The sequence below is a fragment of the Quercus lobata genome, unplaced genomic scaffold (assembly GCF_001633185.2).
Source record: "Quercus lobata isolate SW786 unplaced genomic scaffold, ValleyOak3.0 Primary Assembly Scq3eQI_2015, whole genome shotgun sequence".
Taxonomy (NCBI): domain Eukaryota; kingdom Viridiplantae; phylum Streptophyta; class Magnoliopsida; order Fagales; family Fagaceae; genus Quercus; species Quercus lobata.
The window spans coordinates 1-17,319 of record NW_022154827.1 but is presented as its reverse complement, the minus strand read 5'-3'; the positions used below and the strand labels follow the sequence as shown (position 1 = coordinate 17,319).

At 36.4% G+C, this 17,319-nt stretch overlaps 1 protein-coding gene across 1 annotated transcript; it reads right to left on the bottom strand.

The window, feature by feature from the left end:
- Positions 1-9,752: 9,752 nt before the first annotated feature.
- On the bottom strand, positions 9,753-15,561 carry LOC115973452 (putative receptor-like protein kinase At3g47110). Its single transcript, XM_031093714.1, has 4 exons — positions 14,496-15,561; positions 13,035-14,369; positions 12,370-12,775; positions 9,753-10,743 (listed from the first exon to the last, which is right to left on the bottom strand). Exons 1-4 carry the CDS (start codon positions 15,559-15,561, stop codon positions 9,753-9,755), a joined length of 3,798 nt encoding a protein of 1,265 aa, XP_030949574.1.
- Between the last annotated feature and the right edge of the window lie 1,758 nt (positions 15,562-17,319).

The following is a 17,319-nucleotide window of genomic DNA, read 5'->3' as shown; positions in this document are numbered from 1 at the left end:
ATTACAAACTCGGCCAAAAATCAGTAAGTCCAAACCTTTAAGTCCGTAGGATAGGCAGATTTCGGCCAAATCCATCAAGATCTCGGCCCAATATTTATAGATATAGGGAAATATTGGCCAGATCTCATTAGATTCGACCAGATCTAACGAGATCCGACAATATTTCAGCCAAAATCCGGCCAGATTTTGCTCCACTCCGGTGAACCCGAAACCTACCGATATGGACCCGAAACTGATACGACCCGAACCGACAGACCCGAAACACGAACCGGGTCAGTTGCAGGTTAAACTTTTCCTCCACCCGATGCATTCAGATCGAGTCCGGGTTGGGCACAAACCCAACCCGTGAATAGCCCTACCTCGAGTAGAAAACTTACTACCACGATCATGTGACAGCTCCGAGTCCATAGACTACTTCTTTCCTTGATCCATAACAACCACAAGTACTCCCACTTGTGTTTCTTTAAGCTCTTTATGCAGCAACTGAAACGATCATCAAGCTCTCGACATGAATCTTGATTCTCGATAACCCTAAGTATGTGTGAAGGCAAACACCTCTAAATCTCACAAAAGATTCACACACACAGCATAAACAACAACTAAAAAACGTGGCTAGGGTTTTTCCTTTTATACTTAAGGCAAAATATAAAACCCTACACGTCATATAGGCTTGGGCTGAGTTGAAAATTCTGCAGAAAAAAACATTCTACATGAGCTTCGATCGATCGAGTCTAACTTTCGATCGATCGAGCCTTACAGAAAGTCAATAGTAATTTTTTGTAATTACTTGATTCCAACTTTACATACAAATACTTTGAGCAAGCCTAAAACAAGACTAAACATTTTGATCATGGTTTACCAACATTACATAATGAAGTTCTAATACATTTAAACCTAAAGTCTTAGAACCTAACAAACATTAATGGCAATATTCAATCTTTGAAAAAGACATAACTTCCTTTGTTTCTGAAGTGCCTCATTAATTTTTTCTTGGAGTTGGATGTTGAATGTTCAAATAGTGTGTAAATCACCTATGAACGTTTAGACCCCCAAATTACAAATTACCAACACAAGCTTATATTTAAATAATGTATGTGCGGAATATGAAAATAAGCTAAAACAGAACTGGTAAAACAATCTAAACCATAATTAATCACAACCACAGTAGTAATTAAAAGGCAAAGATTAAGGGAAGAGAGATGCAAACACAAAAATAACATAACGATGTGTTATCAAAAAGGAAACTGAAGTCCTTAGCGAAAAACCTCTCCGCCACCCTCCAAGCGGTCAATAATCCACTAGAGAATAAATTTGGGATACATAAATAGCAGAAGACCCTCCAAGCCTAATCTACCTAGTGCACCTAAGCCCTCCAAGCTTCTTGCTCCAACAGGATTACGCCGAACCTTGTCTTCTCTAGCTTACTAGATCCTGCAATAGCCCATTGCATCAACCAATATCAATTGGTCCCTTCTAAACTGATTTCCAAGTACCAAAATACCTCCTCACAGATATGGGTATGGTGAGATAGAGATTTGGCTAATGTACCTCTCAAGGATGTATCAATGGAAAGGGTGAGAGTAGAGGAATTTGGATAATCAAAGGATGAAGATTGTGGATGAGTCAATCTTGTTTTTCTCTAGGGTTTCTCTCTCAAAATTCTCTCTGGAAGCTCTTTACATTTCGTGGGTATAAGGGTATTTATAGTGGGGTGAGTGAGGAATGCGAACAGTCAGGTTTTAACAAATAGAGCATTCTGGCAATTCAGGCTCGCGACTGGAACGAGTCACGAGTTTGAGTCGCGAGGTAACTGTCTAGCCAGACTAGAAGTTTTGTCCTGTAGTGCTCCAGCTGGCGTGACTCTTTAACTCCCCTGCATACTTCACATGTGTGCCTCCTTTGGCCACTCGCAAGTTGCGAGCCAGTCGTGAGATCTAGTCATGAGGCTTTTCTTAAGTGCACACTCTTGAGCTTTTCTTCACACTCTCTCACACACTACCCTTACATGATTCTCACCTAAATACAAGGTTTCTAAATGTTGAATTCATAATTTAAAAAACCAGACCGGATTGGTCGGTCCGATCGGTTCAACCGGGAACCGGGAGCCAATCCAGTCCAGTTAAAACCCCCAAAACCAGTCAAAAATCGGAAAACCAGTCAAAAATTGGTGTTAAACCGGAAATTAAAAAAAACGATTTGATGCCCGGTTCGGTTTTTAAAACCATGGCTGAATTACAAGCAAATTTGACACGGAATAAAGCCAAAAAAATGGTTGAATAAATTCAACCTTACAATCTCCCCCTTTGACTATTCCGTGATGAAACCCTGAAACAAACTCTAGACTTAACATGTGAGTTGGGAACAGTTAAACAAAACTCACTCACACTTAACTCTAGAATCTATGTAGCTCTTGAACCATACAGACAAGTATTTCCTGAAAACAACAACACAATACGATCATTGTATGCAGAAAACTTAAAATACATATGGAGCAACCATAATGTGATCATGCACAATGGAATGAAGCAATAAAGCATGGCTTGACCAAAAATGAACAATCACTATAAATAGTGACCACAATGATCATTCACACAAGGAATGAACATCCAGACATGCAAGCTAATAAGCTCAATGCAGGGTATCATTTGCATGTCCAACACTCAACCGATACAACAACACAAGGTAATTGTATCAAGGATATAAAATCCAACAAGGGCACAAGAGTGATTACTTAAAGAAATCCATAACATTTAACAACAAGTACTAAGCTACAAAAGCATGGGTACAAATACAATATACTAAATATAAACTTAAAACATTAAACCAAAGTACCAAAAGCTTTAAACACAAGCACTGTAACCATATCCAAGAGTTTATAAAACTATAAGCAAATAACTGAAAACTAAACTAGCCAATCAAAGGTTAGGCTATCCAAAAATATGTGTGTGTATATGTACTAGCTTCCTCCTCTTAAGCACACGACTCCCCCTATCACTATGCACACTTCCCTTTCTTATGTTGCTCTCCCCCTTACTATATGCTCTCCCCCTTTTTGGCACGAATAGCTAAAGGTTGTCCTCTAATTTGCACAGAATAGCATCTAGTTGTGTCTCAATGGTCGTGAGGCACATTTGGACTTGATTGTTGGTAGAGTAGAGAGCATTTTCAAATCCGGCAATACATAGATGCAGAGCCTCAAACAAAATACCCAACTTGTCAGCTTGATGGCAAGATTGTTCATGTTAAGTGCTAGTCGACTGTAGCTCAAGAGTAATGGGAAAAGCAGTCTCGGTATGCACAAGCGTAGTGTGAGTAGCTGAGCCAAAACCGAATGGAGTGGCCTAAGGAAAGGGCTCACTCTTGGGTGCTTTGGGTGCTTTGGAAGAATGACTCTTGCTTGTTTGAAGAGATATCATGGATAATGGTCGAAGACATGCCAGTATTTTTCTATCTGTTGGTGGACGAACACCTTCAAGAACCATGATCTTCATTAGGAGACTACAAAAAGGAAGACATGTTCGTGCTGTCGATCGAGCCACTGTCTTCCCAATGATCTGAAAAATGTGGGCACATATATCAATCGGTACGCCAGTGATGAGATCACATAGGAACTGTGCTCTTCCAAGGTTGATGAAGCCGGTGTTAGACAGTCGGTAAAGGTTGAAAAACATGATCAATGTAAGAGTCTTCAATTCAGGTGCAAACTTTGCAGTGCCTATGGATGTGCCTTTGCTTGAAATATCATGATCAGGCCCAATAATTTGAAGAATGTCTTGTACCTGAGGAAGTCTATCATCATATGGAGTGAGGTCCACATTTGCTGGTCTAGTGATGTGAAGAACCTTTGCAATGTAGTCTAGATTGATGGAGAACTCTTTTCCTCGTACTCAACACTTCAACTCAACTCCGGTATATCTAGCATTTGAATAGAATTCCTTGACCAATTCATCAACCGGGTCCTCGAAGTTCCCCACCAAATCAGCCCAATCTTTTGCTTCAAATATTCTAGGGATGAATGTTAGTCCCAAGGTATCAAATTTTACCACCTGTTCCACCATAATAGGAGCATCTTCAAAGACGCTTGAGTAAGTCTGTGAATCGAGAGGAGTCCTAAATCTCTCAATGTTTGAGTCTTGAGGTGAACGGCGAGTCCGTTTTGAAACAGGGGATGATGGAACATCAATCACAATCTCTTTTCCTCGAGAGGAACAACGAGACATCTACAAAAGAACATACACACAGCAGAGAACCAAGTGTAAAACCACAAGACACAAACATCAACTTGATTAGATCCAAGTTAGTCAATGAAATAAGTACACATTGATATGTAGAAAAAGATATCACTCAACCAAAATAAATGAACCAAATTAGCAGTATTTAAGCATGTATTTGGTGTGCAAATGTGATGAATGTGCAGGCACAACTAAGCACAATGTAATCTATGAAACACCTCAGAGTTACAAGTAACTGTCATTGTGACATTCTACTATGAGCATGATATGCATAACACAGCACAAGCATGATACACAACTCACAACTAAGAATCAACCATGAAAACATGTGTAATAGGTATCGTATTCCAAAAACAACAAAACCCATTCAACAAACTTAACAAAATAAACCCAATCCATATTCGAACATCATATATCTCAAAATCTCAATAACAACTCTTACCTTTTCTTGAAGATTGAAGTAGAGATGATGAAGAAAAATGGTGGATTTTTGAGAGAAACATGGTGAGTTTGTGAGAGAAAGATGAACCGACAAGACAATGAACAGTCAAAATGTTCAAGGGAAAACTGAAAAGTGTTTTTAAAAAAACTGTCCTTGAAGCGCAAAACACGCTTTTTTCGCGACTAAGATGAGTCACGAACAAGTCGCCAGACCAAGTCGCCAAAACTCCTGTGAAAAAATTTTAAAAATTTGTCTAAGTGAGCCATGAAACTTTCTGTATAAACCTCGTAATTGGAGCTTCCACTCGCAAACAAGTCGCCAAACCAAGTTGCGAGAAATCTATAAACCCAAATTTTTGGAAAATATTCTAAGTCTTTTTTGTGATTGGGACATTTACCCGCCAGGGAGTTACAAAAACCTTCTGTGTAAGCTCGTGATTAGGGCATGCAAATGGCTTGACTCGCGAGGCAAGTCACCACAACAGGGTTGTATAGTTTTTGACATTTTTGCAAAAAAAAAAAAAAAAAACTTTCCAAAAACAATTAAAATACTTGAAAATCTTTTTGTGTTTGATCAACATATAATTGAGCATGTGCAACACATTTAATCAAGTACAATCACACAAATGATAAGGCATTCATTGAACATAGACATGTGTGATGTGTGTGGGTATCAAAAATGAGATAGTCCTTAGTCTAATGTGAAGTTTCAATGATTAATTTAACCAAGTCATACACAATTAGCACTAGGAAGAGTGACCAATCTCAATTATAGAAATATGCATATATGACTTCCCACAAAACTTGATAACATAACTTTGAAGCTTTCCATTTGGCTCTATGTACATCATATCATTTGACAATTTTTGAATCAATATATCTCATTTTGAGATCAATACTTGAAATTTTTGATATTTCAATTTGATGAGTAAGCCTTTGGCTTTTTGGGCATCATACATTTTATTTAAGTCAAATACTAGTATGTGCAATGGATTTTGCAACTCATTATCTCTTTTCAATTAGAGATATACATTTGTTGAGCTCTTTAAACCAAAAAAAAAAAAAAAAGTGTGGGAGGATATATACGCACAAGTTTATGCAAGTCTCAAGATCAACAAAACCATTGACTAATCATTCATAAGAAGTTTGAAGATCTATTTACCACAGTCCCATAGATGTCAAGATTTTTCCCACAATGATATGAGTGCATAGGGAACAAGTTACGCTCGTAAATGCACAAAGTCATTTGTACGAAGATACAAGGAAAAACATGCTTGTGACAAAACACAATAATGCTGATCAAACTTTTTGGATTTTCTACTTTTTATGTGTTTTTGGATTTTTGACGCAAAAGCAAGAAAAGATTGATAAAAAAAAATGTAAAAACATTTAAAGCAAATAACAAACAAACAAACTTTTTTTTTTTTTTAAACCAAGCTAGCATGATAACAAAAAGCACACGACCAAGCAAAATCACAAAACATAGGAAGTATTAATGCATGGACATGTTGTAATGCTTATGCATGAGTACCCCTCTTCACCCACACAACACATGCGTTTGGGGTGATATCCTTAACGGATTGGGTACGAGTGTTGTGTCTTTCAAACCTTCTGGTGAAACTTACCAAACAGGTGGTGAATGTATCGATCATCTTCATTACATCAATCACTTCGGAATCACCATCTTGACCTTTTGATTGCTCCATAATCGAATTCCTTTTGTCATTTCTTGGTCCTCCTGACCTTTGATCACCTGCATTCTTCAATGCTCTAAGTTTATGACAATTTGGTCTGGTGTGTCCTTGAAGTCCACAATGATAACAGAAATGTTTTATTCTCGGACCTCTTTGTGATTTTGGAAGTGATTTCCCTTTAGCTTCAGGTTTGACCACTGATTAATTACGAGGCTTTATCAACACCTGTTGGTCATTCACATTTATCTTCTTCTCCACCTTCACTTTCTCAGTAGTAGTGGCAACCACCATCGGTTCCTTGGCTTTCACAAACTTCATTTCCTTGGATATATTGGTAGCCGAACTGCTCTCTCCGGTATATCCCAATCTGCTTCTGTTGGAGAAAGGTTTTTGATGAGCAAGGACTTCATCAAGCTTCTTGGAGGAAACCCGCTCTACTTTAGCATTCGTTTGAACCACCTCAAGCTCAAGGAATTTGATCTTTGTATACGCTTCGGTTAACTCTCCATTCAATGTTTCCATTTCACATTTGGTCTCCTTATATCACACTATAAGAATTCTATAATCCTCCTCTGCCCTCTTCATCTTTTTAATGACTGCCTCAGCCATTCTTGCATATTTTCCTGACTTCTCAAGGAGGGAATTGTATGTTTCTTGCAATCCCACTTTTTTTTCATCATCCTCAACATCAAATTCTTCTAATACTCCCATTGATTCCTCATTAGTGTGCTCCCCAAGCTCTTCTACTAGCAAACTCAAATCATCCAATGATTCAATGGGAACAATGGTCATAAAGGCGAAGTAGTTCCCTTCTCCATCACAGCTTTCTTCCGAATCTGAATTGGAAGAGTCTGAATCACTGAGAGTAGTGGCATACACCTTGCCCTTCTCTCTCAAATAATTGGGACACTCTTTCTTGAGATGTCCATGTCCGTTGCATTCGAAGCATGTGATTCCTTGAGAGGATTGAGACTCCTTCCCATCTTTCCTCTTGAAGTCCTTTTTCTCCTTTTCGAAACTTGGGAATTTCCCCTTCTCAGCAAATTTTCCATTGTTCTTGAACTTCAAGAATTTTCGGAAATTCTTCACAAGATATGCCACATCTTTCTTGACCACATCCTCATCCAATGAGTCGTGAGCTTCTACCCTCTCATTAATCATCTTAAGAGCAAGGGATTCGCTCTTTCTTTGTGATAGCAACGACAGCTCATAAGTTTGAAGTGAGCCAATTAGTTCTTGAACTTTGATATCATCAAGGTCCTTGTTCTCTTCAATTGTTGTTACCTTTGCACGGAAGCTCTTTGGCAATGATCGAAAGACTTTCCTCACTATCTTTGAGTCCTCCGTCTTCTCACCCAAGTTGAACTTGCCAATAACCACCTCATTCAGCTTGCCAAAGAATGAGTCGAATGACTCGTCTTCACTCATTTTCAGCTTTTCAAATCAAGTAGTTAGCATCTGCAACTTAGTGTCTTTCACCTTCTTGGTGCCTTCATACGTGGTCTCCAATATTTGTCACACCTCCTTAGTAATTGTGACGTGAGATATCCTGTGAAACTCATCTGGAGATACACCACAAAAAATAGCATTTAGTGCCTTGCTATTTGCATTAGCCGCCGCGAGGGCTGCCTTATCCCATATGGATTTGGTAGCCTCCGGCCTAGTCCATCCAACATCAACCGCATCCCATACACTTTCATCAATTGAACACAAGAATGCCCTCATCCGGACTTTCCAAAAGGCATAATTGCTTCCATCAAAATATGGTGGAGCATTGAAAGATTGAGACCGGCACATCTCAAATGGGGTCAAGGATCACACTTAGGTAATTAAGCCATAGCAAGTGCACTCACTCTGATACCAATTGAATGTTCAAATAGTGTGTAAAACACCTATGAACGTTTAAACCTCCAAATTACAAATTACCAACACAAGCTTATATTCAAACAATGTATGTGCGGAATATGAAAATAAGCTAAAAAAAATTGATAAAACAATCTAAACCATAATTAATCACAACCACAGCAGTAGTTAAAAGGCAAAGATTAAGGGAAAAGAGATGCAAACACAAAGATAACACAATGATGTGTTATCGAAGAGGAAACTGAAGTCCTTAGCGCAAAAACCTCTCTGCCGTCCTCCAAGCGGTCAATAATTCACTAGAGAATAAAGTTGGTATACATAAATAGCAGAAGACCCTCCAAGCCTAATCTACCCAATGCACCTAAACCCTCCAAGCTTCTTGCTCCAACAGGGTTACACCGAACCTTATCTTCTCTAGCTTACTGGATCCCGCAATAGCCCATTGCATCAACCAATATCAATTGGTCCCTTCTGAACTGTTTCCCAAGTACCAAAATATCTCCTCATAGATATGGGTATGGTGAGATAAGGATTTGGCTAATGTACCTCTCAAGAATGTATCAATGGAGAGGGTGAGAGTAGAGGAATTCAAAGAATCAAAGGATGAAGATTGTGGATGAGTCAATCTTGTTTTTCTCTAGGGTTTCTTTCTCAAAATTCTCTCTAGAAGCTCTTTACATTTCATGGGTATAAGGGTATTTATAGTGGAGTGAATGAGGAATGTGAACAGTCAGGTTTTAATAAACAAAGCATTCTGACAACTCAGGCTCGCGACTGGAACGAGTCGCGAGCTAATTGCTTGGTCAGACTTGAAGTTTTGTCCTATAGTGCTCCAGCTGGCATAAGTCTTCAGCTCCCTTGCATGCTTCACATATGTGCCTCCATTGGCGACTCGCCAGTTGCGAGGTTGTTCTTGAGTTCACACCCTTGAGCTTTTCTTCACACTCTCTCACACACTACCCTTACATAATTCCCACCTAAATACAAGGTTTCTAAATGCTGAATTACAAGTAAATTAGACACGGAATAAAGCCAACAAAATGGTTGAATAAATTCAACCTTATAGATGTAACCACTCATCTAGATTGCCATTTTCCAAGAACTCGTATGCCAATGCCTTAAAATCATGACCTTGATAGTCAACGCCCGAACATGCTGTGAGCACCTTTACAAGATTTTGGTGTCTAATGTTTCATAGAACCTCACACTCAACTTTGAAACATTTGGAAGCTCCATGGCACCATAAGTTCAGCACGTTGATAGCAACAGTATGTTTATATTGATCAAGAATACCTTTATACACTGACTCGAAACTACCCACACCAATTAAATTAGTAGAAGAGAATCCATTAGTAGCATTCAAGAGACTTTGGTAAGACACATTCACAAGCAAATGTATAGAATCACTTGAGGTATTTTCTTTCCTTTTTTTTTCTTAAAAAACAAAGAAATTGAAATGATAGGACCAAATTTGCTCCAATAAGCCCGATAGTATTAACATCAATGTAAGAGTCAACTTTCTCTACTTGGATTTTTTGTTTTTGCATTTAGGAAGTTGAAAATTTGGTATGCCCCCACAAAGCTCATCATTTCCCTTAATCGAAATTGCACTTGCATTCATGAAAACTCCATTTGATGGTACCTCACCCTTAAAATGGTTGTATGATAGATTTAATAATTGCAAGAAATCAAAGCTCTCCAAAAATTTTGGAATCTTTCCAGAAAAATTATTGCCGGAAAGGTCAAAATGTTCAAGGCCTCTTAATGATTCCAAAGACGAAGGAACATCCCCTTGGAAGAAATTTCTTCTCATGGCTAGAAATTCTAGCTTTACACAACTTTTAAGAGTTGCAGGAATTTCAACAAACAACAAGTATTTAGAAATATCCAAATGTTCTATATTTATTAAATTCCCTATTTTCATGTGAATGAAACCAGTGGATTGGTTGCCAGACAAGTCAAGGCTATTTTGTGAAAATGAGAGACCAATAACTTGCAATGATATGTTACCGCTAAGATTGTTATTAGAAAGATTAAAAATTAACAAATTTTGACATTGACTAAGACTTGAAGGGATGCTTCCTTGAAGATTATTGTAACCTATATACAACTCCAACAAATTTGTTAAATTTCCAAGAGATGAAGGAATGTTCCCAATGAAATTGTTTTGAGATAAATCCAAAAATTGTAATTTCTGAAGGTTTCCAAGTATAGAGGGAATGTTGCCTGAAAATTTGTTATTCCACATTTCTATGTCTTCCAAGTTGATCAGATTTCCTATCACACCAGGAATATTTCTAAATATTTTATTATTGTTCAAATAGAAAAAGGTAAGAGTAGTTGAGATGTTGCCAATGCATTTAGGCAACTCCCCTTCAAAGTTGTTGGTATTTATCTCCAAATCTCTTAGGTTGATGGAATTTGACAAAGAAAAGAGAAAACTCAAGTCATTTGCTCCTCCATTTCCAACAGGTTTTTGGCAATGGAAAACAACCTCAATCTCTTTAGTTTCTCTAAAGAAGGAACTTTTCCAGCCAGTTTATTCATAGCCATATTTAGTATATGTAAATTTGAGGCATTTGATATTGAAGCAAGGATAGATCCAGTAAGCAGGGATAGATTCCTATTGTCCATCCAGCAAGGCCCTTTTTTTTCCTTGTGAAGCATTGTGGGCGAATGTGAACCCATGTAGCATGCCAACAAGCCAATTGCGTCTGTCCAATTCTCAGCCAAAATAGACTTCGTCTTCTCTGTTTAGGGCTTGAGGCTTTAAGCCCATTTTAGTTGTCCCCCCAAAAAAAGACTCTTTTAACAATAATTAATACTAGTAAAATTCTGTAAGGCATTCATAGATTTTGAAAATAATTTGGTCTTTTTATATCACTAAGAGAATTGTTATAATAAATATTTGAACATTACTATGATTATTATCATTTTGGTGTATTATGTCATTATCTTTTAACTATTTTTTATTAATCTCTTGTTCATTTGTGAGATTTTCATCTAACAATTTTATTATAATTTGTTCAGGTTGACGGGAAAGAATAACTACTCGTTGAGAGATTCAAAAAATAAGCTCGGATAGAAGTGCCTTTTACTAGTTAAGTTCTGGTTTTTGAGGGGTTGAATGAAACCAACCGCGAATCACAAGTTTGCAAAAAGAACAGAGTGTATATAATCCCAAATTACCTCCAAATGCTATTCAAGATGCTTAAACATGATACATATTGATCAACTCCAAGCAATATTAAAGCTCGATTCCAATAACTATCTTTGTAAGCATATTGACAATCACAATATTCTGAAGAAGAACATTTCCCTCAGTCAACAGAGTATTTCTAAACTTTGGCCAAACACAAGCAACTAGAGAGCTACAAATTATTTGCTTCATTGTTATATAACATAATCTTGGCCTTCAAAAGAAGTCATCAGTCTTTTGCACCTGTGGTAAAGGAAGATAAATTTTTAATTAAAAGAGTCAGGTTTTCTCTATTGTAACAAGAATTTAAAAGGATTTTCTTTAATTCATTAGCTACAATTTAGTAAATTAAGTATCAATTTTTTTTTTTACCTTTGAGAAAATTTACAACACAAGAAAGCTCATTTGTGCGAGAAATTAGGAATGTTAAATCCCATTTCATTCAATATTTATGCAATTGGCAATCCATTTACTTAGGAAAATATTTAGAATTTTCTGTATATAAATAAATAAATAAAGGATAGCAAAGTTTTTACAACAAATTACTTACTTTTAAGTCTTTGTAATGTCAACAATTCAGTACTTATAGAAACAATTTAAGCTTATGTCATTGATAGAGACCTCTGTCTAGAGTAATAGGATGTTAGCCAGTTCCTTGTAATCTCAATCACTCCAATAGTGGAAATCAACCAAATGAAAATACACATGTTTACGTATTATAGAAACGTAATTGGGCTCATTGCCAATACTTTGTATAGTAGAATGAGTTTATAGAATCTCAATGGGTTCTAATCTCCATAGGATTTTCCCTCGCACCCTCTTCCCTGATATACTTGGACTGGCCTTATTATCGTTAGATCATATGGTTTGGTAGATACGTTATCAAATTAAATCTACCAAAGATTTAAATAAAAAATAAAAAAATACCTGTTGCTTGTACTCTGTCTGAGTAGTGTATATACGGGTTCTAAGAAAGTTTTGCCGAATTGAAAGCAAATCAGCTACAACAGCACTGATATTCATCCTTTCTCTCGAAATTTCAGTGGAACAAGCAACTCCAATTCCAAGTATCAAAATTAAGCATTCATGAACTTTGGAACTTCCATTTCGATTCCCATTACAAGTGTCATTCATCCTTCTTTCTCCCTTTTGTCTTTCCCCGAGAACAGCAGGATCTATAATGTCAATTATTTGTTCCGGCAAAGTTTCTTTGACAAAGTCACGAAGACTTAAGCTATCGTGGAACATGTTATCTGTTGGTCTTTTTCCAGTGAAAATCTCTAATAATAATATACCGTAACTATAAACGTCACCATATATTGACACCTCATTTCCCATTCCATATTCTGCAATTGCACATAACATATATTGTAATCGGCATACTTTCAAAACATCAAAAATGGGAAATAAAAATTTTTAGAAGATTTAAAGAATGTTTTCAATGGCATAAAAAAAATAAAGATATCTAGAAATTTTTGATATAATACTTTCTATCTTTTGTATACAATACATCCTTATTAAAACCATATTTTCAAGCTTAAAACTAAAGTAGAAGATATGGAAAAAGGAAAGCAATTAAATTTAAGAAATGTAAAATAAATTTACCTGGAGGAGTATAACCAATCGTTCCTCTAACCCCAATGGAGCTTATTTGATTAGTAGAAGAATCTTGGATAATATCATGAAGGAATCTTGCCAAGCCGAAATCACTTACATGTCCAACCATTTCATCATCGAGAAGAACATTGCTAGGCTTGAGGTCACAATGAACAATTGGTGTTTCACAATGATAATGAAGATATTCCAATGCACTAGCAACATCAATAGCGATATTCAATCTTTGAAGAAAACTCAACTTTCTTGGTTTCTCAAGAGCATCATTTGTTCTTGGACTTGGATGTAACCACTCATCTAGGTTGCCATTTCCCAAGAACTCGTATACCAAAGCCTTAAAATCATGACCTTGATTGTCAATGCTCGAACATGCTGTGAGCAACTGTACAAGATTTCGATGTTTGATGTTTCTTAGAACCTCACACTCGACTTTGAAACTTTTGGAAGCTCCATGGCGCCCAAGGTTCAACACCTTGATAGCAACTGCATGTCTATATTGATCAAGAGTTCCTTTATACACTGACCCAAAACTACCCACACCAATTAGATTATCAAAAGAAAATCTATTAGTAGCATTCAGGAGACTTTGGTAAGATACATTCAAAAATAAATTTATTGAATCACTTGAGGTATTTTCTCTCTTTTTTTTCCTTGAAGAACATAGAAATAAAAACGATAGAACCAAAGTTACTCCAAGAAGCCCGAAGAGTATAAAGATTATCCGCTTCAACGTAAGAGTCAACCTGCTCTTCTTGGATTTTTTATTGTTGCAGTTAGGAAGTTGAAACTTTGGTATGCCCCCACAAAGCTTACCATTTCCCTTAATTGAAGTTGCACTTGCATTCTTGAAAACTCCATTTGTTGGTACCTCACCCTCAAAATGGTTGTACGAGAGATTCAATAATTTCAAGAAATCAAAACTCTCCAAAAAATTTGGAATCATGCCAGAAAAATTATTGTTAGAAAGGTCTAAATGTTCAAGACCTCTTAATGATTTCCAAGATGAAGGAACAACCCCTTGGAAAAAGTTTCTTCTCATGGCTAGAAATTCTAGCTTTACACAACATGCAAGACGTTCTGGTATTTTACCAGACAACATATTTTCAGAAGTATCCAAATGTTCTAAATTTTTCAAATTTCCTATTTCCATGGGAAGGACACCAGTGAATTGGTTGCCAGAGAAGTCAAGGCTATTTGGTGAAAATGAGAGACCAATAACTTGGGAGGATATGATACCGCTAAGATTATTACGGGGAAGATGAAAAGTTATCAAATTTTGGCATTGACTTAGACTTGAAGGGATGCTTCCCTGAAGATTATTGTCTCCTAAATACAACTCCAACAAATTTGTTAAATTTCCAAAAGAGGATGGAATGTTCCCAATGAAATTGTTTTGAGATAAATCCAGAAATTGTAATTTCTGAAGGTTTCCAAGTATAGAGGGGATGTTACCTGAAAATTTATTGTTCCACATTTCTATATCCTCCAGGTTGATCAGATTCCCTATAACACTAGGAATATTTCCAAATATTTTATTATTATTCAAATAGAAAAAGGTAAGACTAGTTGAGATGTTGCCAATACATTTAGGCAACTCCCCCCCAAAGTTGTTGGTATTTATCTCCAAATCTCTTAGGTTGGTAGCATTTGACAAAGAACAGAGAAAACTCAAGTCATTTGCTCCTCCATTTCCAAGCTGGTTTTCGGCAATGGAAAACAACCTCACTCTATTTAGCTTCTCTAAAGAAGGAACTTTTCCAGTTAGTTTATTCTCAGCCAAATTTAGTATATGTAAATTCGAGGCACTAGATATTGAAATAGGGATAGATCCAATAAATTGGTTGTTGCTGATGGTAAATGTTTCTAAATTTGGTAGAGTGATACCTATGTCCGATGGAAGATGCCCTTGGATTTGGTTAACTGCTACATCAATCTTTGTTATTGAAGAGATATTGAAGAACAAGGGAGGAATTGTACCAGACAACCTATTTGAACCCACAGCAAAGATTTTAAGTTTGGTCAATTGGCCAAAAGAATCAGGGATACTCCCACTCAGGTTATTATAAGCTACAGAAAAACCTTCTAGAGATGATAAGTTTCCAAAAGAAGGTGGGATGATTCCTATTAGATTATTTTTATGAATAGCAAATGTTTGAAGCTTTGACAAGGTGCCAAGCTTTGTGGGGATTTCTCCAACCAGATTATTAACAGCAGCATGAAACACTGAGAGTTTGGTACAATTGGATAAATTGCTAGGAACCGTTCCACTTATTGTGTTATTGTTCAATAGCAAGACTTGTAGTCTACGCAAACGGCCAATTTCTTGAGGAATTTCATTATAAAAGCTATTGTTTTCAAGGTTTAGCTTCCACAAAAGACTTAAATTTCCAACATTTGGGGATATAGAGCCTACCAGTTTTTGAGAGTGCAGGTCCAACGCAGTGACCCTTTGATGTCGGCGACCACATGAAACACCTTTCCATTGGCAAAAGTGGATGCTATCATTCCAAGAGTTCATGACCCCAAGAGGATCTTTACTAATCTTGGCTTTGAAGCTGAGCAATGCCAACCGGTCTGTCTCATTATTCTCACCAAGCACAGAGGTGAGAAAAAAGCCAAAGCAGCAGAGAAGGATAAAAGTGTGCATGGAAAAAGATGATGATGGTGTAGCTGAAATCAGGTGTGAACAAGGCCCCGCGCAATGTGGTTGAAAAGGCTTTTGTTTCACTAATACGTTTGTTTATTAAATTTTTGAAATGGATGTTTATATATGGTTGTTCTGCAGCCGATAAAGAAGCAAATTTATAGCAAGGGAAAGAAGACAAGTAGTCCAAGAAATAGTGATGTTCGGACCCACTTCTAAATTGAATAAAAGAACCAAACAAATAACCTTGTGGGACAATATTAGAGACCGTAAGGAACCGCGTGGACAATAATTAGGTATATCAAACTGGGGTTCTAGAAAAGTATGTTAAAGAAAACTCTGTTCTTTAAATCAATATCATTATAATTATTCTAGAACAAAATTTAACTACAAAATTAGTTGTAACCTAACGTTATAATCTTACTTAATAAAATAAAGTGACGACATGTTAGAGATTTGACCACCCTATCAAAGTGACTAAAAGCAATAACTTTAAATTTCAATGTCTAAAATCGTTGATGGTCTAAAATTTAGGAAGCAAATGATGCATTTAAAAGGTAATATTTTTAGGTAACACAGTTCAAATCAATAAAAGTCCTACTTATGATTGGAGCCAATACTCGGGATTCTGTCATTCATGCATGGGGCCATGTTTTATGCCCAAATTACACTCACAACTTTCTGGTCTGAGTTGACCAATCCTGACTCCCATGCATCTTAAGATTGGTTCATGCATGGGGCCATTAAGAGAAAAAAAGAGAGAACGACAAAGACCAGGACCATGTCAATGTTTCACCCAAGTCTTTAAACACGGAAAACTACAACCAATTCTGATTCAATTAGATGGACTTTAAGAATAATTAGTTGTTTTGAGAATAAACACAGATAAATAAAGAGGGAGAAAGAGATTTCTGATAAACTTTATATACATGCAATTTATAATTTTACAATACAATAATGAGTAGGTTATAGAATTTAGAAGCTTTTGAAATTTACAGCTGCTATTTGAAGGTTACATTATTTGAATTAATTGGATTCATCCAAACGCAAAATACTTTTATTATGTCATCTTTGATCGCATAAGATTTTTAACATCTAAAATTCCTTTATCAATTTGATTACTAAAAACGTGAAACAACTTCAAAGCATTGTATCACTGTTATTTGTCAAATACTATAAAATAATAATGATCAATTAAAGCTCTCTGTCACAAAAATTCTATGAGTGCATTTGGTTGGAGTAAAAGGTGGGTGGATGGAAAATAAACAAGAGAAAAGTATCGAGAAAATGGTTGGAGTTCCTGTTTGGTTGAGGAGGAAAAATGGAAGAGATTTTAGTGAAGCCTAGGAGTTTTCTCTCTTAATTCACCTAAACATAATCTCCCCAAATTGGGGAGAAAATAGGAGAAAAAAGGGGAACAAAATCTTTGGACAAAAATGCCCTTCTAACTATGCTTAAATGGTTCTTTTTGTTCTTTTCATTTTCTTCATTTTCCTATTTCTGTTTTATGTGTTTCGTCTATTTGTTCTTCTTCTACTACTTTTCGTTGTTCCCTTCTTCTTCTTTCATTTCTTTTTTCTTTTTCCTTCATCTTTCTTGTGCGCGTGTGTTCATTACTTTTTTTTTTTTTTT